Source organism: Rhinatrema bivittatum, chromosome 10, assembly GCF_901001135.1.
Source record: "Rhinatrema bivittatum chromosome 10, aRhiBiv1.1, whole genome shotgun sequence".
Classification (NCBI taxonomy): Eukaryota; Metazoa; Chordata; class Amphibia; order Gymnophiona; family Rhinatrematidae; genus Rhinatrema; species Rhinatrema bivittatum.
The window spans coordinates 37,040,007-37,062,516 of record NC_042624.1 but is presented as its reverse complement, the minus strand read 5'-3'; the positions used below and the strand labels follow the sequence as shown (position 1 = coordinate 37,062,516).

Below are 22,510 nucleotides of genomic sequence, written 5' to 3'. Positions count from 1 at the left end.
AAAGAACTACTCTTCTTTAATCGTGCCCTTGACTGCCATGACCCGGAAAGGGGCCAATGCTTCTAAATGGTCTGCGGAGGCCATTTCCACGTTCTAAGATTTAAAGACTGCTTTTTCCATAGAACTATGCCTACGTCATCTGGACCCCAACAAGCCATTCATTGTAGAGGTCGACGCCTCTGACGTTGGTGTGGGGGATGTTCTAAGCCAGTCTGGAGATTCTAAGTCCTTACGTCCCTGCTCTTTCTTCTCACAATGTTTCTCTACGGCAGAGAAGAATTATGGGATCTGTGACAAAGAGCTCCTGGCTATTAAGTTGGCATATGAAGAATGGCGGCCTTGGCTCGAAGGCGCTCAACATCAAATTACCGTGTTTACGGACCATAAGAATCTAGAGTATCTCCACCAAGTGCAATGTCTTAATCACAGACAAGCTAGATGGTCCTTATTTTTCAATCAATTTGACTTCGTGCTCAAATATCACCCCGGAGACAAGAACACCAGAGCTGAAGAACTTTCACGCTCCTTTCTCTCGGAGGATATTCCAGAGGATCCGCAGTACATAATCAACCCGAAGAAAGTCGTCTTGGCAGCTACTCATTCTGTGCCCGCTGGTAAAACTATCGCGCCAAAGCATCTCAGAAAAAAAGTGCTCCATTGGGCACATGTCATGATTCCAAGCTGGCTGGCCATCCTGGTCAACACCGTACCCTGCTAAAACTACAGAAGTATTATTGGTGGCCAACTATCAAGGAAGAACCTCTCTCCTATGTGGCATCATGTACCAATTGGGCCAAGCACAAACCTACTTCTGGCCAACTGTGGCGATTGCTGCAACTGCTTCCAGCTCCGGAACAGCCCTGGACGCATATCGCTACTGATTTTGTAGTTGATCTTCCCCTTTCTGGAGGTATGAATACCATCTGGGTCACAGTCGACTGCTTCAGTCGACTGTGACCCAGATGGCACACCATGGCACTACCTGGCTTGCCCTCAGCCTCGGAACTTGTGAAGCTCTTCATAATTCATATCTTTCGAGTCCACGGCCTACCGAAGCACATAGTCTTGGATCGAGGATCACAGTTCACGGCAAGATTCTGGAAGGCCCTGTGCAAACTCTTCGATATCTCTCTAGATTATACATCTGCCTATCATCCTCAATCTAATGGCCAAACAGAATGGATGAATAGGACCCTGAAATAGTTCATTCGGGCCTATGTGAGTTGTCATCAAAATAATTGGGCCGAACTGTTACCATGGGCTGAATTCACATTTAACTCTTATCCAGCAACACCAACTGGATTAACACCATTTGAGGTGGTATATGGACGTTCTCCATCTCCGCCACTTCCGCTGAAGCTCTCAGTGATATCCCCAGCAGCTCAATCCACTGCTGAAGAAATCCATCAATTATGGACTCAGACAAAAGCAATGCTACTCAAAGCGAGTGATCGAGCTAAAAGGTGTTACGATGCTCATCATTCCAAAGCACCTATCTTTCAACCTGGTGACAAAGTCTGGCTATCCACTAAGCACCTTAGACTGAAGTTACCCTCTTCTCAATTTGCTACTCGCTATGTTGGACCATTCCCTATCCTCTGACGTCTTGGCAATGTTACTTACAGTCTGAAATTACCACCTGGATTGAACATCCATAACGCTTTTCATGTTTCACTTTTGAAACCACTCGTCATCAGTGAATTCTCTTGCAAAACTCAGGAACCATTTCCTATTAATGCAGAAGATGACCTAGAATACAAGGTTGAAGCCATTCTTGATGTCTGCAGACAAGGCAAAACCTGGGAATACCTTCTCTCATGGGAAGGTTTCAGCCCTGAAGATAATTCCTGGGAGCAGCTTGACAAAGAGATGCTCCATCAGTTTCATCTCTCTTTTGGAAGAGATGCTCCATCAGTTTCATCTCTCTTTTGGAAACCAAAACCTGGTACCCACAGAGGAGACAGCTTCACTCCGCCTACCTCTCTTTGTTTGCTCCTCCTCATGCTGCGGATGGATGCCTGGCTACCACGACGTCTGCCTGCCATTCTCTCCGGTGTCCCTGGACCAGCTTGTGCGCTGCCTTCCGCCATGTTTCGCTTGTACCATAGGGTGCGTGCGCCGCGCAGCCCTTCTTCTTATTTCCTACTTGGCGTGAACCTCCAGAGCGTCCCCCTGTGATGACATCATGATGCCTTTGAGTTACCAAGGGTTATCCTACAGGAATCCTACGGATGAGATTCACTCTCTGTACCCAGCTACTCTGCCTCTCCAATCTCTATTGGACTCTCTAACGCTAACGGGGTATCCGCTCCTCGGGGGCCTCACTTGCTTTCCAGGTCACTATCAGGAAACCGGGACTCGCTCATTGACGGTCCATGTTCCCTGACTCTCTGCCTACTCCTACCTTCTCTTCTGCCTGGAAGGATTTGCTAATCTTCAACATCAGTGAGTACAATCATCTTCACCTCAGAGCTGTTCCCTGGAACCAGGCACTTGCTCCTCGAGGGCCTGCCTCCGTTCCAGCCCCAGTGCCATCTTCATGGAACCGCTGTGTGAATACATCACCTGCAAGCCTCCCAGCTCTCAGGGTTCAGATACTCGCTCCTTGAGGGTCTGCTTTCCCTACCCTGGGGATCTCCATACTGGGGTCTTGTATATTCTCCACTGTACTCATTCTCTCAGTTCTTTACACTACAGCACTGCTACCGGAGGAGTCACTGTTTCAGCACCTGAGGGATACCAGCCCTGCCGGGCTATTCCAGCTGCTCACTACTGCCACCTCTGGTGGCTTCCTTACACAGTCTAATAAAAGATCAAACTGTGTGTGTCCTGAGCTAAGCCTGACCTGTGACCCCTCACAGGACTTCCCCCTGTGGCCGTGGTCAGCTGCTACAGTGTCCAAGGGTCCACCCAAACCTCACAGTTTGCAACAATAACCCATGGAGCAAGCCATTAACTGCTGCTTAGAAATTTTTTGTATAATCATTTACCCATATTTTTGGTGTTTTCTTTATGCACATAAAAAGAATATGGTATCCAGTTCTCAATGATCTGTTCAATAGTGCATGTCATATTACTGACACCCTTACTGACTTAAAGCAAGCTAAATTCTAACCAATGTATGACTTCCCAAAGTAGAAAAATGGCCATAAAATGTAACTGATTGAGAATTTATGTAACCCGTGTGATAGTTGTACCCAGATATGTAGTTCCAGAGGCCATATCTCACATTTATATTTTAGATGGATTAATTTGTATCATGCAACAATATATACTTCCTGGGTATCCTGTATGGGGAGAAAGATCTCTTTCAAGGCCCTCACATTGCATTCATTTAATTCCCAATTTAAGTTCTTGAACACTACAGTGATGATAACAGCATAAATAATCATTCAAGTCACCAAACAAGGAAACATGCTGCATGCTTTAGATGGTTCCAAAAAACAAATCGGAAACTGATCCTGTCGGCTGTATAGCAGAAAAAAATAGAGATCGGTGTATATAAAATTCCCTTTATTAGAAATGGCCCGACTCTGGCCGAGTTTCGCTCTATAACCTAGAGCTGTCTCAGGGGCGACTACAAAACAAATATATAACAATTAAAATGCACATACAAAAACTCATAATGTAACAGAAATAAACAAAAAACATAAAACATATACAATCTTATAAATGTGGACCTTGTCGTGCACAACAACCATAATGGTATACAAAAAAAGTGGTATATGAAAGCACAGAAAAAACAAACAGAAGGTAATACTTAACATAGGCACACTAGATAAATAGATAATGTGGGAACAGAAAGATGTATAAAAAACACGGTGTTGGTATAGAATATGTGATAAAATATGTTTAAATACGATAAAAAAGTGTGATCCACCATGTGAAAAACAATAAAAAAATTATTTAAAAGTAGGTGTAACACTTACTGTGTTATAACAGGGCTCATAACTTGTTCACGGCTGAATATTGTTATTATTGCATATTCAGCTTATTCTCAGACTCAGTCTCATACTCAGACTCAGTCCTTTTCTAAATGAAGTAAAACATTTTTTATAATAAAATACTGTAAAATATATTGATGAAAGCAATAATAAAAAAATTGAGTGAATAAGTTTAAATTACATAAGAACATAAGAACATAAGAAAATGCCATACTGGGTCAGACCAAGGGTCCATCAAGCCCAGCATCCTGTTTCCAACAGTGGCCAATCCAGGCCATAAGAACCTGGCAAGTACCCAAAAACTAAGTCCATTCCATGTAACCATTGCTAATGGCAGTGGCTATTCTCTAAGTGAACTTAATAGCAGGTAATGGTCTTCTCCTCCAAGAACTTATCCAATCCTTTTTTAAACACAGCTATACTAACTGCACTAACCACATTCTCTGGCAACAAATTCCAGAGTTTAATTGTGCGTTGAGTAAAAAAGAACTTTCTCCGATTAGTTTTAAATGTGCCCCATGCTAACTTCATGGAGTGCCCCCTAGTCTTTCTACTATCCGAAAGAGTAAATAACCGATTCACATCTACCTGTTCTAGACCTCTCATGATTTTAAACACCTCTATCATATCCCCCCTCAGTCGTCTCTTCTCCAGGCTGAAAAGTCCTAACCTCTTTAGTCTTTCCTCATAAGGGAGTTGTTCCATTCCCCTTATGATTTTGGTAGCCCTTCTCTGTACCTTCTCCATCGCAATTATATCTTTCTTGAGATGCGGCGACCAGAATTGTACACAGTATTCAAGGTGCGGTCTCACCATGGAGCAATACAGAGGCATTATGACATTTTCCGTTTTATTCTTCATTCCTTTTCTAATAATTCCCAACATTCTGTTTGCTTTTTTGACTGCCGCAGCACACTGCACCGACAATTTCAATGTGTTATCCACTATGACACCTAGATCTCTTTCTTGGGTTGTAGCACCTAATATGGAACCCAACATTGTGTAAATTGTTAAGCCACTCCTTAAATTCCATTAATTCATCTAGATTACCTTTCCATAACAAAAATATATCATCTATGTATCTCTTCCACAATATGATCTTATCTATAAATCTATTGTCTGTCAAAAAAAATTTTTCAAACTCTGTGACATACAAATTGGCAATAGATGGTGCCATTGGTGACCCCATGGCAACTCCCTTCACTTGCATGTAATAATGTTGATTAAAAGCAAAAAAAAAATTTTGGAGTGCAATAGTCGCTAACTCGATGAATTGGTCAGGTATTCGTGTTTGTACATTTTCCTTTTGAACAATGTATGCTACAATTTCAACTGCCTTGTCTTGTGGTATATTAGTATATAATGAGTCCAAGGACCGAAGTACTGGTATGTGCTTAAGGGATACTTTTTTTTAATGATGTGGCCAGCATGTCTAATCTGTGTGTTCTTATTCTTTGGGTTTTAAATGAGCCGTATATCCTGTTTATAGTAATATGCGATTGGGTGTGACAATCAGCTTACCATTAAGTTTTAATGATTATTTTAACAGCGTGTAATGAGTTGGCATGTTAATTACAAATGCAGCTCATTTTACATTGTATGTTTAGTAACTGCACTGTCGCTTTGTTTAAACCGGCTGCTTGTCTGTAGCAGAGATGTGACCAGGTGATAGTGCTCATTTAGTAGATGGTCTTATTTTAAGGGGTCTGCAATTATTGTGATATTAATATTACTTTTGGATTAGTTTGCCACATATATTTAATTAATATATGCGATTCTGTGTGTGTTCTTTTGGGTTAAGTATTCCCGTTTGTTTTGAACAGCATTATTACAGTTCATTTAAGTGCCTCCCGGTTAAATTCATCAGTAAATCTAATATTTAAATAATTTACACTTAGTATATATGTTTTTGCAGGTTAAATTTAAAGGACCAAAATGCTCATATAACATTTAGATCCCATCGGTTTTTGATGCAGCAGACTCATGTACATATTAATAGGTACAATGATCATTTGAAATTAGATACAATGCGATGATTATCATTACACTTATTCACTCAATTGTTTTATTATTGCTTTCATCAATATATTTTACAGTATTTTATTATAAAAATTGTTTACTTCATTTAGAAAAGGACTGAGTCTGAGTATGAGACTGAGTCTGAGAATAAGCTGAATATGCAATAATAACAATATTCAGCCGTGAACACGTTATGAGCCCTGTTATAACACAGTAAGTGTTACACCTAATTTTAAATAATTTTTTTATTGTTTTTCACATGGTGGATCACACTTTTTTATCGTATTTAAACATATTTTATCACATATTCTATACCAACACCGAGTTTTTTATACATCTTTCTGTTCCCACATTATCTTTTTATCTAGTGTGCCTATGTTAAGTATTACCTTCTGTTTGTTTTTTCTGTCCTTTCATATACCACTTTTTTTGTATACCATTATGGTTGTTGTGCATGACAAGGTCCACATTTATAAGATTGTATATGTTTTATGTTTTTTGTTTATTTCTGTTAAATTATGAGTTTTTGTATGTGCATTTTGTTATATATTTGTTTTGTAGTCGCCCCTGAGGCAGCTCTAGGTTATAGAGCGAAACTCGGCCAGAGTTGGGCCATTTCTAATAAAGGGCATTTTATATACACCGATCTCCATTTTTTTCTGCTTTAGATGGTTTCCAACATTACTCTTTAGATAGGCTGTAATTGATGAAATAGAGTTCTTTTCAACTGCTTAGTTCACTTTTAGATGATACAAATTTTTCCAAATAAATGTGTGACTTCTTACAATCTTGTTTTAAAGCTTATTATAATAAAGCCAGTTGATTTAGTTCTTTAAGTTACTGATTTCTTCACTCCCATTGGATACAGGGCAAGTTAATAGCTTCCCTCCCAAAGTATCAAAGATGGATCTCATATGTTATAGTCATTTATCTCCTCCTCATTGTCTCCTGTCACTCTTCATGTTTTTCATAGTACCTGAATGGCAGAAGTCCTTCTCCTTCTCTTTCTTTTACTCCTTTTCTCCAAATTTCCAGTAGATACTGTATATATGGGCCCTGAATGGGGTCCTCTACTCTCTCCCTGTTCTCTTTCTTCCTATCAGGATGGCTGAAAGTTATCCCCTCCTTGGACCTTAATGATCTCAGGATCCTCTTGCATGAAAGAAACCTCTCCCAGTTGATAGTAGAGCAGAAATTAAATTGGCAAAACTGAGGCCCAAGTTACTGGGTACTCCAAACTCAAATAAATTAATTGAATGGTGAATTGGTAGGGAGGAAGGAAACTGCCATCTTAATAAAAGGCTCCAAGGAGGCACCTGCATGACCCCTATGGACATGCAGGTGGAGTCCTGTTTGTGTGTGAATGGCCGGCACTCACAACCATTAAATGACAAGGTACACACACTACAACTGTCACATGGAAAATATTCTAAAATGCTTGTGTTGTTGGAAATAATAGCAAGATGGTCTGAATCCCTCAAGTTAGGTACTGTTTTCAATGCAAATAATAGTGGATCTTGAAAAACTGAGTGCACACTCAGAACATGCCAATATCTCCTAAATATTGCACAAGGGCTGTATGAGGTGAATATGGCAGTGTACAAACTACTCCTGACTGAGACACCTTAGTGTTGGCCATTAAGAGCCATTCATGGTTGGCCCATCAGGTTTGTTTAAAGGCCTATGAGTTCAAGAGACTTTCATCTCTTGAACTCATAGGAGGAACTTGGAATCTGCAGAGCATCAGCAACATTTTAACTGTCACTGCTATGAATTAAGAGCAAAGGCAAAGTGAAATTGTACTAATTTGCAAGAGTTTATTACTCTGTTTGAAACTTAAAAACAATTGATCTTTTAACAATGTTATATAGTGTTACTAATAATAATTGTACCTGGGGAGCACCAATGATTCCAAAATCTGAGCTTTCCTTTTAGCAATTCTGTCCAGCTGTTCCAATGATTTTTCTTTAAAATTGCATTCAAATATATTTTCTAAAAAAGAAAAAAGAAAGATAAGTAGATGAGTAAAACAAAGCTACCATTAGGTCACTTTAGTTAAATCCTTTCCTTTAGCTCTTTCAGAATAATTAAGGTTGAATATTCTGCTCCAGGTACCTTGTCTTGGAATTCTATAGCTACCATTTTAATTTTAAAAAGCCATCAGTACAAGCCACCATTCCAGGACCCGCTGCTGCTGTTCTTCCAAGTGGTAATGAATTGATGCTCTGTTATGCTAATTTTATCTCGGTGGGAAGATGACATTGGAGTGGTGAGATTGTTTGCTGTACAGTGGAAGGAACTGCACTATGGTTATCAAAACCAAAGAACTGGTTTTGAAGACAATGATAATATGATTAATTATTCATGTATCCCTATTAATATATACATATCTATATAAAATATATCCATTATGTAGAAGATCCGTGTTCTTAAGATCACATGGTATCTCCTGATCCATTGCTCTGTGCTCAGATCACATAGCCTTAGCCTATAATAAAATCCTTAGCAAAAAGTCTTCAAAACTATAATTGTTGATTATGAAGCCATATTCTTCAGAGTTCACATTTCTTAGATTTTACAGAAAGTGCTAATAGAAATCTAAAACAAGATGTATCACGACATGGTTTATATATCAGTCTATTGTATTGTATGGCATTGCATATTTGTTCTCTGTTTTCACGGTTGATACCTCTAGGAGGTGGTTGTGTTTGTACTCACACGTTTCCACTAATAAAAACGATTTTGACAAAAAAAGATGTATCATGACAAACAGGAACATATTATTGAATTGTTCCTGTTCAAAGTGATTCTAGCACTAATGAAATTTCTATTTTTACTGTGTGCTTTGATTTGCATTGTTTCTTTCATAAGTTAAAGGCTGGGAGGATGAAATCCTGGTGTCAGTCATACTCCTTCCTGTACAGCAGGCCAGGCTTCCCTCCTGTGCAGTCTCTTTACTCACTGACCAAGCTTTCAGTACTTTGGTAGTGGACTGGGAGGGAGTGTTGGATTGGCTCACATGGTGCTAGTTCTTTGCCCCTTCCCAATCTCCTCACTGTTTTTGTGAGTTTTTACAGATCCAATCAGGAGTCTGAGCAATCTCTGCTTGGCTGGATCTTGCAGGGGGGGGGGGGGGGGTGGAAGGGGGTTTTCTTCTCCTTTTTAAACCATCTAGGATAGTTTCTCCCATCTTTCCCCCTTTATTCCTTCTCCCAACGCCATCTCCCATCCTCCCTTCCTGATTTCTGCAGTTATGTCACTTGTGAGCTTGTGTTTTTGTTGCAGCCCAAGTTAGTTCAGATATATAAAGGATTAAGTGCATATTTTTGCATGACTGGACTTGATGTTTGCAATATAGTTGAGGGGGGCAGCTGCATAATGTCTTTTCAGGATAATGTAGTAATTGACTGTTCTGTGAGGGCCTTTACTGTTGGGACATGAACGGGAGGAGATGGTATATGGTGGACGTCTGCTGGAGTGGCCTTGGTAGGTTAGTGGTGGCATACTACTGGGATGTGGCATTAAATCATTCCAAGGCTGAGGTAGGCTCTTGGGGGTGAATTATGTTGATATTATAGATAGGGCTCAAGTTGTTGATGTTGATGATAATAATAAACTGCCACCTTTTATAAATCCATTTCATGTATGTAGTGTGTGTTATTAGAAGGAGGGAACTAGAGAGGAGTGCCAGAAAAGTCCTGCCTGCCCATATTTGTGATATTTTCGGTTAAGTTTAAAATAAAACTGACTTTAAAAAATCTCAGTGAGTGCCGTGATTAAATAAATAAGCATTTTTGCCCCCTTTTTAATCATGTATATTATGCTGCCTGTATTAAGATTCTGAAAGAGTCAAAGATGAGTAATAATGTGCACGAAATTGACTTCTTGGATCTGAGTTACTCTAGCTAAGGAGGGCAATTTTCAAACACAGGGGCTAATATCTGTGGGTATCTAGGGCACATTCCACTTTGAAAATGTGAGGATTTTTCTGGTGTGCATGTGCAAATACTCACAAAAGATTAGATTACACCTGCTCCTGTGCACATGTATGTGCATATATTCAAACATCAAAAGTACATTTGCAAATGCTTTCACCACCCTGACTCCACCTCCTAGAAAGCCTCTTACTAGGGCAGGTAAAAGTGCACATGAAATGGGATTTTGCACGTACTTTTACATACATAACCCCTAATTGATTTTCAAAGTACCACTTATAAGCATAAAACTGGATTTCATGCGCATACTTCACTTGGAAAATCAAGCCCTACATGTGCAAAATTGTCACATTCGGGGGGATAAACAGTTATTGGCAGACATTGTGGTGCAGCTGCATTTCAAACATGTTGTGGGTAGGGCAGAGATGGGGAGGAAGGTTTCTTAAAAATTGAGTTTTAAGGATATGATATTCTACAATATGATATTATGTTACACTGAAATGAGCTGCAAAAGTTACAATAATATTGCTTACAGTTTAGTAATATAATTGTCTGAACAGCAAAAGGTCTCTCTCTGATATCATGGCTCAGAAGCATTGTAGAACTTCAACTAAAAGCAAGGAGGTTAACTTTCAAACAATGCATGTAGGGGCATATACTTGCATATATGACCGTGAGCAGATATCCTCAAGTATTTATAAATTGCACATATATATACATGAGTTTTATAAAATATGCAGACTATACCCTGCAACATATGCGCATATGTAGGCTTATGCACAGATACATGAAATGCATTAAAACCACATATATCAATGCATTGAATGCATGTACTTTTCTTAATTATTTTTAAAATATATGTGCATATATTGTATGCATGAAAGTTAAGTAGGACTTAATGTAAGTCAGCCAATTTTAAATATGCACACATAAATGAAGTTAACCAGTTTATCAAATAGTCTACCACTTCACTCAGTCCTTCTCCAAGTCATCAAGTTCTTCAGTCTGAACTCTCCCCAGTTTACCCAGACCGACCTCCCAGCCAGTACTACTCAATAAACATGTTTGTGGGAAATTATTTCAAGGAATTATTTAGTTTTTTGAAGAACTTTGAACTGTAATAGAAATTAGTGGAACAGAGAATCACTGATATTACTATTGTAATTATTTGACATAAGGCCTATATTTTGAGAATAAATATGCCATTTTTCTTAGTCTGCTTGTAACAGGAAATAAGTCATGAGACCAGATATATTAATGACCAGTTACTCAGGAGGCTAACTGTGTAGATATCATAGGAAAACAGGACAGTAGCAACTAGGCCACACCTAACTGTTTGCTGATGTGATAAGGGAGTAGCCCAGAGAAGAAACTAGAGCAAATGTCAGAAGAATTAACTTAAAAAGAGCATCATGAGACAAACTGTTTGAAAACAGAGAAAGAAAAGATCAGAGCAAAAGCTTTTGGACATTACAGTGGTTAATGAAGTACCTGATGAACTTTTCCTGGTTTCTCGGCACTATGTTTCCAAATATATATTGGACTCATATTGGAAACTGTAAGGGGAAGCATTTTTGTGTATATTCTTTAATAGCGATGTACAATCGTTTTTGTTGAATTGGATTATTTCAATGAAATAGTCCAATTAGGCACGGGTCGGAGGACCTGAACCCCGAGATGGATTTTCCCCAACCCTTGTCCCCCCCCATCCAACCCCCCCCCCCATCCAACAGACCCCCCCAAAAAAAAACTTGCCTAAAATCCGTGGTGGTCCAGCGGGGGTCCCGGGAGCAATCTTGGATATTGGACTCATATTGGAAACTGTAAGGGGAAGCCCCTGTCACATGGTAAGGGCAAAGGGCCACCAGCGCCATTTTGTTTACTGGCTGCTGACGGCCTGAGAGCAGGAGATCACTCCCGGGACCCCTGCTGGACCACTACGGATTTTAAGCAAGTTTTGGGGGGGGGGTACGGAGGGGGGGGTTGTAAATAACTAAATTTTAAGGGTTGGGTGTTTGTTTGTTTTTTCAGCAAAAATTGTCAAGAAAAAAAAATGACCCAATAGAAAACAAAGTATTCCATGGGTTGGCCGACACGTAGCTCGACCCGAGATACAAAAATGAAGCATATCTCTGTTCTTTAATGCAAAACTCTAATCTTGTATGCTTGCATTGCTTTTCTCAGACTTATAAGTAAATTTCTATACTTCTGAATAAGTATGTTGTATATTCTGTGACATATAACCTACCAGTGAGCCACCTTTTACAATGTTTAATATCACTTATGCTAGATAATTAGCAGGTGTAAAAATACACAAGTCATTTTGCAAATGTATGCATGTGTCTTTTAAAATAGCTATTTATGCTTGTAAGTATTGGCCCCACCCTGGACTACATCCATACCACCCATTTTTTACATGTGTATATGTGCATGCAAAAGTGAAAATATATGCATGTACTTTTTACTTTTATAAAATAGAGAATACACAAGTAGAGTCTACTTATGCTTGTATATGCTAACTTTTACAAGCGTAAAATTTTGAAAGTTCACCCATCATAAGAAAAATTTTCAGAAATTTGTGGGCATTGTCCAAAGAACATGTACCTTTCCCCACGGAGAAAGGGTTGGCACCAGAGGTAGGCTTGGGATGGTACTAGGTTTTATTGCTGTGTGCACTTCCAGGTGGGTAGTTCGTACTTACAAATGCTCTGTGTGCAGAGAAGGGCAACCAAAATGATAAAGGGGATGGGCAGCTCCCCTATGAGGAAAGGCTGAAGAGGTTAGGGCTGTTCAGCTTGGAGAAGAGATGGCTGAGAGGGGATATGATAGAGGTCTTTAAGATCATGAGAGGTCTTGAACAGTAGATGTGAATCAGTTATTTACTAGGGATGTGCATTTGTTTGCAACACATTGGTAATCCGCAATGTATATGTCCCTATTCATTGTATTCGTGGGTTCGCAAAACGCATTGCGATCCCCCACGAATACAATATATCATACTAGTTTCATTCTTTTGGCTCGCAGTGATTTTTTCTTAGCAGCCGTTTGAAATAGGAGATAGCAAAAACCAGCCCTTTCCTGTGAGTCATAAATGACCTCACAGCCCTGTCACAGAGTGGGTCAGACAGGTTGGCAAGGAGACCAGAATGCAACCTATCAGAGCTAAGCATTTTTTGTAATGCAGCCAATTGCCGCTCTCACTCAGTGCTCTGTGACGCTATTCCTGATGATGCAGCACTATTTATACCTTAAGTATGCGGCATGCCACGCACTTTCTTGGCGGGGATGGTCTGGAGAGGTGGTCCGGGGATATGGCTGCACTCAGAGCTAGTCTGAGTGTCTCAAATCTGTAATCAATTGCTAGCTACCTTGATAGAATTTTCCATTGAAAAAGATATTTGTTCAATATGGCTGCAGTGCTGCTAGCTAAGGCACAGGGGAGTGTACATTTCACCTGTGATATCTGGACCGCCATGAATGCCACACACTCTTACCTCTCCCTGACAGCACACTGGTGGGCCCTGGCTGAGGCAGGGGCAGGCAGCAGCTCTATTAGTGAACATGTATCAGGGTAGAGGTGGGCTTTACTGCACACCCACCTGACTGACGAGGCCCATACCTCAGCCAATATTCTAGCATGCATCAGACAGATGCTGGAGGGCTAGCAACTACACCAGTGAGACAGGAATCCTCAGGCAGGGTTCTTTGTCACAGACAATGTTGCAAACATGGTAAAGGCAATAACCGACGGGCGCTTTCAGAACATTCAATGTTTTGCACACACTCTGCACCTGGTAGTGAAGTCAGCTCTGAGGTTGGAGTCCAATCACCAAGAGAATGAATACCTGCATACGTTAATACACAAGTGCAGGAACATAGCAGCACACTTCCACAGAAGTGTGAAGGTAGGGCAAGTTCTCCAACAAAAGCAGACTGATTTGGAGATGCCTCACAAGCGTTTCATTCAAGACATTGCCACCCAGTGGAATTCCACCTTTATGTTGCTGCAGAGGTTAGTGGAGCAGACACCCCTTCATGAACTTTCTGGTTCAATGGACATAGGTGTGCAGAATCCCCTAGGGCATCGTGATTGGTTAGTCATGAGTCAGCTGGTAAAAATCCTGCAGCCCTTCAAGGATGTCAGGGAGGAGCTGAGTTCCAGAAGTGCCACATGGCCTACATCATCCCTATAGTTAATTTTCTGGAGGAAAATTTGGAGGGCTTTAAACAGGAAGAGGGAATGACAGCTGAGGTGCTGCATTGTCTGGACTTTTTGCAGGAGCAGGTGCAAGAGAGATTAAGGCCTTTAACAGAAAACCAGACATACATGCTCGCCACAGTCTGTGATCCCCGTGTGAAAGGGAAACTTGCCCTACAGTCCAATTGTCTCTCATTTGTGAAGGATTTGCTGTTAACAAAAGTCCATGATCAGGAGCGCCATAGGCAGAGACAGATTAGGCATGAAGCAGAGGAGGAAACAGCAGCGGGCACTTCAGAGAGTTGTGCTAGCCCAAGCATGAGCAGCACTCTGTCAGCACCTCCTCCTCCTCCACTTCAGTATGCCAAAGGTATGTTGCCCATAAAGATTCTTCTTTTGTGCATGGACTAGAGAGAGAAAACAGCTGGCATGAGTGACTCTCAGCCCACCCAAGCAAAGGAGACACCAGCAAAAATGGTCTCTCAGAGCCCACAGAAGACATGCAGACAGATCTGCTGGCATATTGGCCACACCTAGCCAAAGTGGCTCAGTGATATCTGTCATGTCCACCAACCAGTGTGCCCAGTGAACATGTATTTTCAATGACAGGAGGATATCATGAGCCCTCACTGCTCAAGGCTGGCATCAGAGTTGATGGAAATGCTAGTGTTTTTGAAAATAAACCTGCCTTTGCTTGGGTTTCCAAATTTTCCCTGTAAATGGCAAGATGAATAAAAGCAATTGAATGCCTTGCAGCAGCTCAACTGCCTCCTATGCTCCAGATAAAATCAGCACATGTACCTAACCTGAAACGCTGTGCCTGTCCGTCCATTGTCCAGGCCATACGTCCCTACAAGGGCCTGACTTGAAACACTGTGCCTTTTCGTCCACTGTCCAGGCCGTACGTTCCTACAAGGGCCTGACCTCTAATGCTGTGCCTGTCCGTCCACTGTCTAGGCCGTACATCCCTTCAAGGGCCTGACCTCAAACGCTGTGCCTGTCTGAGTTTAGTTCTAGTATTTCTAGTTTCAGTTTCATGTATTTATACATCACTTCTTTCCATAATATTATTTTCCTGTTTTGCAACATTTGGAATGTAAGAACATAAAAAGCTGACTTCAGATGTTTGGAGCTTGCATAGTTCATCTGCTCAATAGTTTTCCTGACCATCATAATATGGGCCATGTTCCCGAAATATTTCTTAGGTGCCAACAGTAATGTTTCTAGTACTATAGAAAACTGTTGGTAGTTGCACTCTAGTTCATCCTCTGTCTTCCTATAGTTTACAGAGGCACCTTTTAAACTACAAAGTCAACATAGGTTGACATTGTAGATTCGGACTTGAGAAGCGTTTTTCTTATTTCTGAGAGCTCTTCATGTTCCTTTGTCATAAGCTGAAGTGCATAAGTACAGTTAATAGCTTCTGGGTATTCACAAATAATCTCCACAAATGGCAGTCTCTATTGCTCTAAAAGCATCCTCTGTGGAATTATCTTTCAGAAATGAAAAAGATGCCATTTTCTTCTGGCAGTGAACCAGTTCAAGAAGAAGTGACAGATCAAACCACAACATACCTGCACAAAGGAAATCCTCTAATGCTGTGCCTGTCCGTCCAGCCCTTATGTCCCTACAAGGGTTTGACTTCTAATGTTTTGCCTGTCCATTTAGGCCTTATGTCCCTACAAGGGCTTGACCTCTAATGCTGTGCCTGTCCACAAAGGCCTTATGTCCCTACACGGGCTTGACCTCTAATGCTGTGCCTGTACGTCCACGCCTTATTTCCTAAAAGGGCTTGACCTCTATCCTCGAATTCTGTGCCTGTCCATCCACATTTGGAATGTAGGAACATAAATAGCTGACTTCAGATGTTTGGAGCTTGCGTAGTTCATATGCTCAATAGTTTTCCTGACATTCATAATATGGACCATGTTCCCTAAATCTTTCTTAGGTGCCAACAGTAATGTTTCTAGTACTATAGAAAACTGGTTGTAGTTGCACTCTAGTTCATCCTCTGTCTTCCCATAGTTTACAGAGGCACTGTTAAAATACAAAGTCAACATAGGTTGATATTGTAGATTTGGTGGGAGATGACATCAGCACTTCTTTTGGTCCTAATGGCTGAATCCTCATTGCAAAGGGAACCCTCAGTCTCTGGCAATTCAAAAAGCATGGATCCTTAATTAACACAAACATGCTTTGAAGGTTCATGCTCCACTCAAGGGGCCATCCCTTTCCGGGGAGCCCTTTCCTGCTCAAAGGAAAGGGAACTCTCCCTGGGGTAGATGGCCTATCTCTTAGTACCTGTTGACCCATGTTGAACCACTGTTCACATGGCACTCTGCTCCACATCACCACGCTTTGAAAGCTTGTGCTCCACTCTAGGGGCCAACCCATTCCAAGGAGCCCTTTCCTGCTCAAAGGAAAGTGAACTCTCCCCGGGCCGCCTAGCCGGCCAGCCTGTCTCTTAGTACTTGTTGACCCCTGTTGAACCTCTGTTCATATGGAACCCTCCTCCTCCTCAGCCTTGAAAATTCTTGTTTGTATATCTGCTAACTCCACCAGATTTTAAAAGACCAGTGAGTGCTCACTAGATGCCAATGGAAACACCCCACTCTAGGGGCAAATCCATTCTAGGAAGCCCTTTCCTGTGCAAAGGAAAGGGAACTCTCCCTGGGGACAGCCTGTCTTGCCACTATTAAAAACCACAGAGACCTGAATACCTCAGCTCTGCCAGTCTGTCTTGCTCCTTTCAAAACCTCAGGGAACAGACTACCTCCGCTCTGCCAGCCTGTCTTGCCCCTATCAGCTTTCTGCCACTCTGCCTTGCTGCCATACATCAGATGACTCACTCAACTCCTTGTGGTGTTCTTGCCACTATCGTGGTTCCTCAGTGTGTTGGTGCTAGTCTTTCTACTTGCTATGTTCCCCCTTCATTGTGCTGTAGGATGTTGATGCCACTTGTCTTGCCACTATGCCTGTTGTGCTGCCTTTGAGGGTTCATGCATCTGTTATCGGTGCACTCTTTTGAAGCTGTGGTGTGTTTTTGACACTCTCGCTGCTGCTTTGCATCTCTTTTAAAGCACTCTTGCCACTCCTGGTACCCCTTTGCCCCTTTAAAGTGCCTTAGGTTATTCATGCCACTTTGGTGCCATTTTGCCACAGTCTAAGTATCTTGGAGCTCTTTTCTCATTCTGATGATTGCTCCCCAGAGGTTTCATCAGAATTGATAATAAAACTCCATTTCTGCAGCCAAAAATAGGCTGCAAATACTTCCCTATTGACTTTAATGGGAAATTGGAGAACGAATAAAACTAATCAACAAATTGGTTTTCCCGCCTATGAAACGAATACAATGGATTTGGGTCCTGGCGAAATGAATACCGAATTGAAACACATTTTTTTCCTTCTGCACATCTCTATTATTTACACTGTCGAATAATAGAAGGACTAGGGGGCATTTCATGAAGTTAGCAAGTAGCACATTTAAGACTAATCGGAGAAAATTCTTTTTCACTCAGTGCACAATAAAGCTCTGGAATTTGTTGCCAGAGGATATGGTTAGTGCAGTTAGTGTAGCTGGGTTCAAAAAAGGTTTGGATAAGTTCTTGGAGAAGTCCATTAACGGCTATTAATCAAATTTACTTAGGGAATAGCAACTGCTATTAATTGCATCAGTAGCATGGGATCTTCTTAGTGTTTGGGTAATTGCCAGGTTCTTGTAGCCTGGTTTGGCCTCTGTTGGAAATAGGATGCTGGGCTTGATGGACCCTTGGTCTGACCCAGCATGGCAATTTCTTATGTTCTTATGTATCTAGTCCCTGCTGGGCCAGAGATATTCAAAAGGAAACTTCCCTTGAAAATTAGCTTGCAAGCCCATGGATACAATGTAGACTGAACATGGGCCCATAGATTTAGGGTTCCTAACATGCTTTCTGTATCAAAAAGTCCCAAATTTGTCCAGCTATATGGCTGATTCAAGGCAGAATAGGAACAGAAAGCACTTTATGCTGTTGCGCCAGTCGGTCGCAGATGGCTGCAACCTATGCTGTTCACCTCCTTTCTCTATGCTGCTCCAAGTGTGGGCAGAATGGCGGCCTCCGCTTCCACACGCCGACCCTCATGGCATGCCCGGGATGACATGGGTGCTCCCGGCAGTTATCTTTCATCTGGGGTTACTTAGGCACGCGCGCGCGTACGCGCCTGTCACCCTTTTAACTACGTCCCCACCACATGACGTCACCCGCTCTCGATACTTAAACCCAGCTGACCATCTGAGCTACGAGTTAGCAAGGAATCTCATCCTGCTAGTTCTGCTACTTTGGGACCTCCTCATTGACTACTGGGTGACCTATGTATCTGCTCCTCGAGGGCTTTGCCGCACTCAGGGCTATCCGCTCCTCAGAGAGCCATCTCATTTCAGTGAGTTCCTGCATCGTTCTCATCTTCTCCTGCTGATCCTGCTTCAGTCATCCTCGGGGCTTTGCTACCTCTGCCTCTACCTTCTCGATGTGAGTACTCTACCTTTGTGGCATGGATTCTCGGGTTACCCCTGCTCGCAGACCACTACCGGATCCATCGTGTCTTGTGCATTCTAGCAGCGGCTTCTGCCCTACCCTGCACTGCTGACCACTACCGGGACAGCTAGCACAAGCCAGCCTAGATAAGGTATTCACCGGGACTCTCCGTGCTGCGGAGTTCTATGGGACTGATCAGCTGATTCGAGCCTCGTCTGCTTGCTCTACAAGATTGTTGCTGTACAATAAAGTTGGCTCTCTGTTGTATCTCTGCTGAGACCTTGCCTGTCAGGGTAAGGGCCCACAGGGCTCTTCCCTATGGGTGGAGTTTTTGCTCGCCCCGACCCAAGTGTCCACTATTAAGTTCATGACACACCGAACACAACATATGCACTTGAAAATGTGTGTTTCAGTCAACATTTCCATGAATATATTCTACAGAATATATCCCCTTTATGGCCTCAGTTTATCCATATTCTTGTTTGGGCTCCTAGAGGGCAAACAGAGCCCAAAATCTGACCATCAGTTGGCACAAAACTAAATATTTGGAAGACATTCAGCAAAAAGAAAAAAGAAAATATTCATTGGAGGCCTGAAATTCAGCATGAATGGGAGGTGAAGCCTCTATAGACATTCTATTAATGCTCTCCTGTCATGTGTGTCCACAAGTGCCCATTCACCCAAATTAATATGCACATTTATTAGCCTTCACTCTCAAATATATTTACTCCTTATAAAGGTGGCTATACCTATGCAACTCCTTTTAGAATATCTGGACATTTTTTTTTTACCACTTGCAAATCCCCATTTCCATAGGTCATAAATTGTAGCAGTAGCATTCTATTTCATTTTTTTTTTTTTACTGAACTTCATAAAATCGAAGTTTCTTGGATTTTCAAATTTTGTTTTAATGTTATGCATATTTTTGTTATGTCCATAATGTCTTCTTTCTGATGCTTTCATTCTGCCAGGATAGCATCACATGATAAATTCTCCTCCATTTCATGTTTTAGCAGTAGATCAAGCCACTATAGAAAGCATCTTGCTCATCACATGAGCCACAAACTAGACTAGCAACCAAAAACACAAAAGCTAAGCACAATAAAAAAAATACTAAAATGGTACTTTAATTGTATAAAATCTATTGTACAGCCTCTCTACACAATCTTACAATTCTGGATTATAAGTCTCCTGTCAGCCTACATATTTACTAACCTCTTTTGAAGAGAGTCAAGTCATAATGTTGGATGAATCAAGTCCTTAATACATAAGCCTTACAAAAAATATTCTTTGTATGTTTATGCAGGCAGGCTGCTTCTGCTTTTACTAAATCCCTGTGTACTGCCCTTCTTTATATGTTATAACTACATTAATGAGAAATTCATGTTGCAATACTAGACACATCAGATGTACTAAGTTTCTCCAATGCACATTAAATATAAGCAATTGTTTAAAATATGAACACATTAATTAAACAATAATGCCTGCCAGAGAGAACATTAGTGGCAGACAATGCCCCAGGGAGAGGATTTAAGTGGCCCAGGGCAGAGCCATTATCATCATATTCAATATGACAAGGATAGAATTTCAGTCAGAGGACAGAAAAGTTGTGGAATATAATGCCCATATAGCAGCCAATGAAAACTCAACATATATGTCCCAACCTTCCATTAGGCTCATAAGTCAACAGAGTAATTAATTTTGTTTTGAAAGGCTTTTATTGCTCACTTGCTACTATATGAGGGCAGATGCTGAGTTCTCTGGGTATAGGTTTGTACACCAAATCAAGCCAAAACATTATCAGCAAAACCTAGCAGGCGTGTATGCTCATTGCTAATGTCAAATACAGCAGAATGATAAATACTAATATTGGATGCTGGAGAACATTAATTCTATGGTATCTTCAATAATAATTGTGTTTTTTAACATATAATTTGCAGGATGTAATTGGAAAAGCATTGACCTATATTGGCACGTATGGTCAACTGAACATCCAAGAGCAAGTTGTGGCACTGATTGATGAGGAAATGTGCATCAATTGTGGCAAATGCTACATGACCTGTAATGACTCAGGGTACCAGGTAAGAGCACATAAGAAATTAGTGAACCAGAAGTTATTTTCCTGCTGCTACATAAAGATGAATTGATATTGTAGTAGCATGTATTTCAATTATATCTTCCTATATTATTTCCTAATGTGCCCCCCACCTCAGTCCAGACTATGCTTAGGGTGAGAAGTACCACATGAAAAATTATATTCACTAGTATGATTTATCTTCAGGTTTGTAGCCTGAGTAGGGTTCCAGTCACCCCAATACCACAATTCTGTGCCCGAATATAAGAACATACTGGGTCATACCATGGGTCCATCAAGCCCAGCATCTTGTTTCTACAGTATGGCAATTCTTATGTTCTAACCTAACATTGTGTAACTACAGCAGGAGTTATTTTTCCTGATATGCATCACCTTGCACTTGGACCCTTCCCAAACCACCTCTAACTTGTGGCACTACAGACCAGATAAAATCATCATACCAGAATAAAACAGGAATGAACCCTTTTATTAGTATTGCATAAGTAGACAGCAAATCCAAGCAGATCATTAAATGGGAAAAGTACAGTAGTGAAGCACAATATAAACTTGCAGTTTTCTTATTTTAAATAAAGCAATGCAAAAATAACACTGGATATGGCCTGTTAAACAGGGCAACTAACATTCTCATATGGATAGTAAAAAAAAAAAAAAAAAAAAGGAATGCTAATAGAGAAAGGTTGGTGGGGGGGGGGGGGGGGGGGGGGAACCAGTGAAGGGCACAGCTTTCAAAATTTGTCTTTACCCCTGAGTAGTCAAAAAATGGGAGAAGGAATAGATCCACCCCAGTGTCACCAGTTTATAAAGGGTTTTCCCTGTCTCAAACACAAAATTGTGTGGAAAAAAAAAACAATCAAGAAATGAAGAAGTCCTTCTTGATGGTGGAGCTGGCTAGATGACAAACCAAATAGATGAATACTACAGTGTGTGAAAGGGCTCTCTCTCCTGGGGAGCTTCCCCCAAATAGTTTATTTGTACTAAACAGAAAGCTGGCCTGGTTTCATTCTCTTATAGATAGATTATGGTCCACCAGTTTTTCTTTCCCAGTACCTGCCAGCAAGGGTTTATGCTTGACTTTGGCTAAAAGGCTGAAGCAGTTAACATGAGATACTGAATTTGTGACAAAAGGCAAGAAAATAAACTTTCCTCCTCTTCTGCTAATCTACTCTCTGTGCATCCAGTCATGCGCTCCTAGGCCTATATATCTCTGGAAAGGAAGTCTCTCAGTCTCTAAGCTCCTGGTTCCTCTGTCCCTTGTTGGGATTTTACATGTAGCTTGGCTATGAAGCAAGAGGCTCTCTGACTCTCTATTTCCTCAGAGTGCAGACTTCTGTCTTTCACTCTTGATAATTAGCTCTACAGGAGAAGACATGCATGCAGATTTGTCAGATGAACTCTTCCCTTCCTGGCTCCTGGTTCCAACTTCTGGCCATCTCCACCCAGCACACACAGATAAAACAGCCAAATTGTTCCTTTTTTTTTTTTTTTACCTTAAATTGTCTTCCAGCATTCCTTTGGCTTACTCTGCTGGCTATGTAGTGCTGTTCTCTAGGCAGGTTAAACAGTACAGCTCTTTTCCAACTTGTTAACCATGAGTGCTGGATGCTAGCTCTTGCAGAACATTTCTCATTCACAGGAGAGCATACATGGGTTTTGCTATTTTATTTTCCTTCAGCTTGGCTGTGGCAGCTTGCAGTTTTTGCAGGGTTGAAAACCCATATTTGACAGGTCCAAAACACATCACTCAGATCCAGACACAGCTCAGTCCACAATCTAAGGCTCCAAATGATAAGCTCATGGGGGCATGA

At 41.2% G+C, this 22,510-nt stretch overlaps 1 protein-coding gene across 1 annotated transcript in view; it reads left to right on the top strand.

Annotated features, from left to right (window-relative positions):
• DPYD (dihydropyrimidine dehydrogenase) overlaps window positions 1-22,510 on the top strand; it is a 2,453,390-nt gene that overhangs the window by 2,417,654 nt on the left and 13,226 nt on the right. The window contains exon 22 of the mRNA XM_029618068.1: window positions 20,551-20,691. Within this exon, the coding sequence (XP_029473928.1) occupies window positions 20,551-20,691 (141 nt within the window). The remainder of the gene's footprint in view (window positions 1-20,550; window positions 20,692-22,510) is intronic.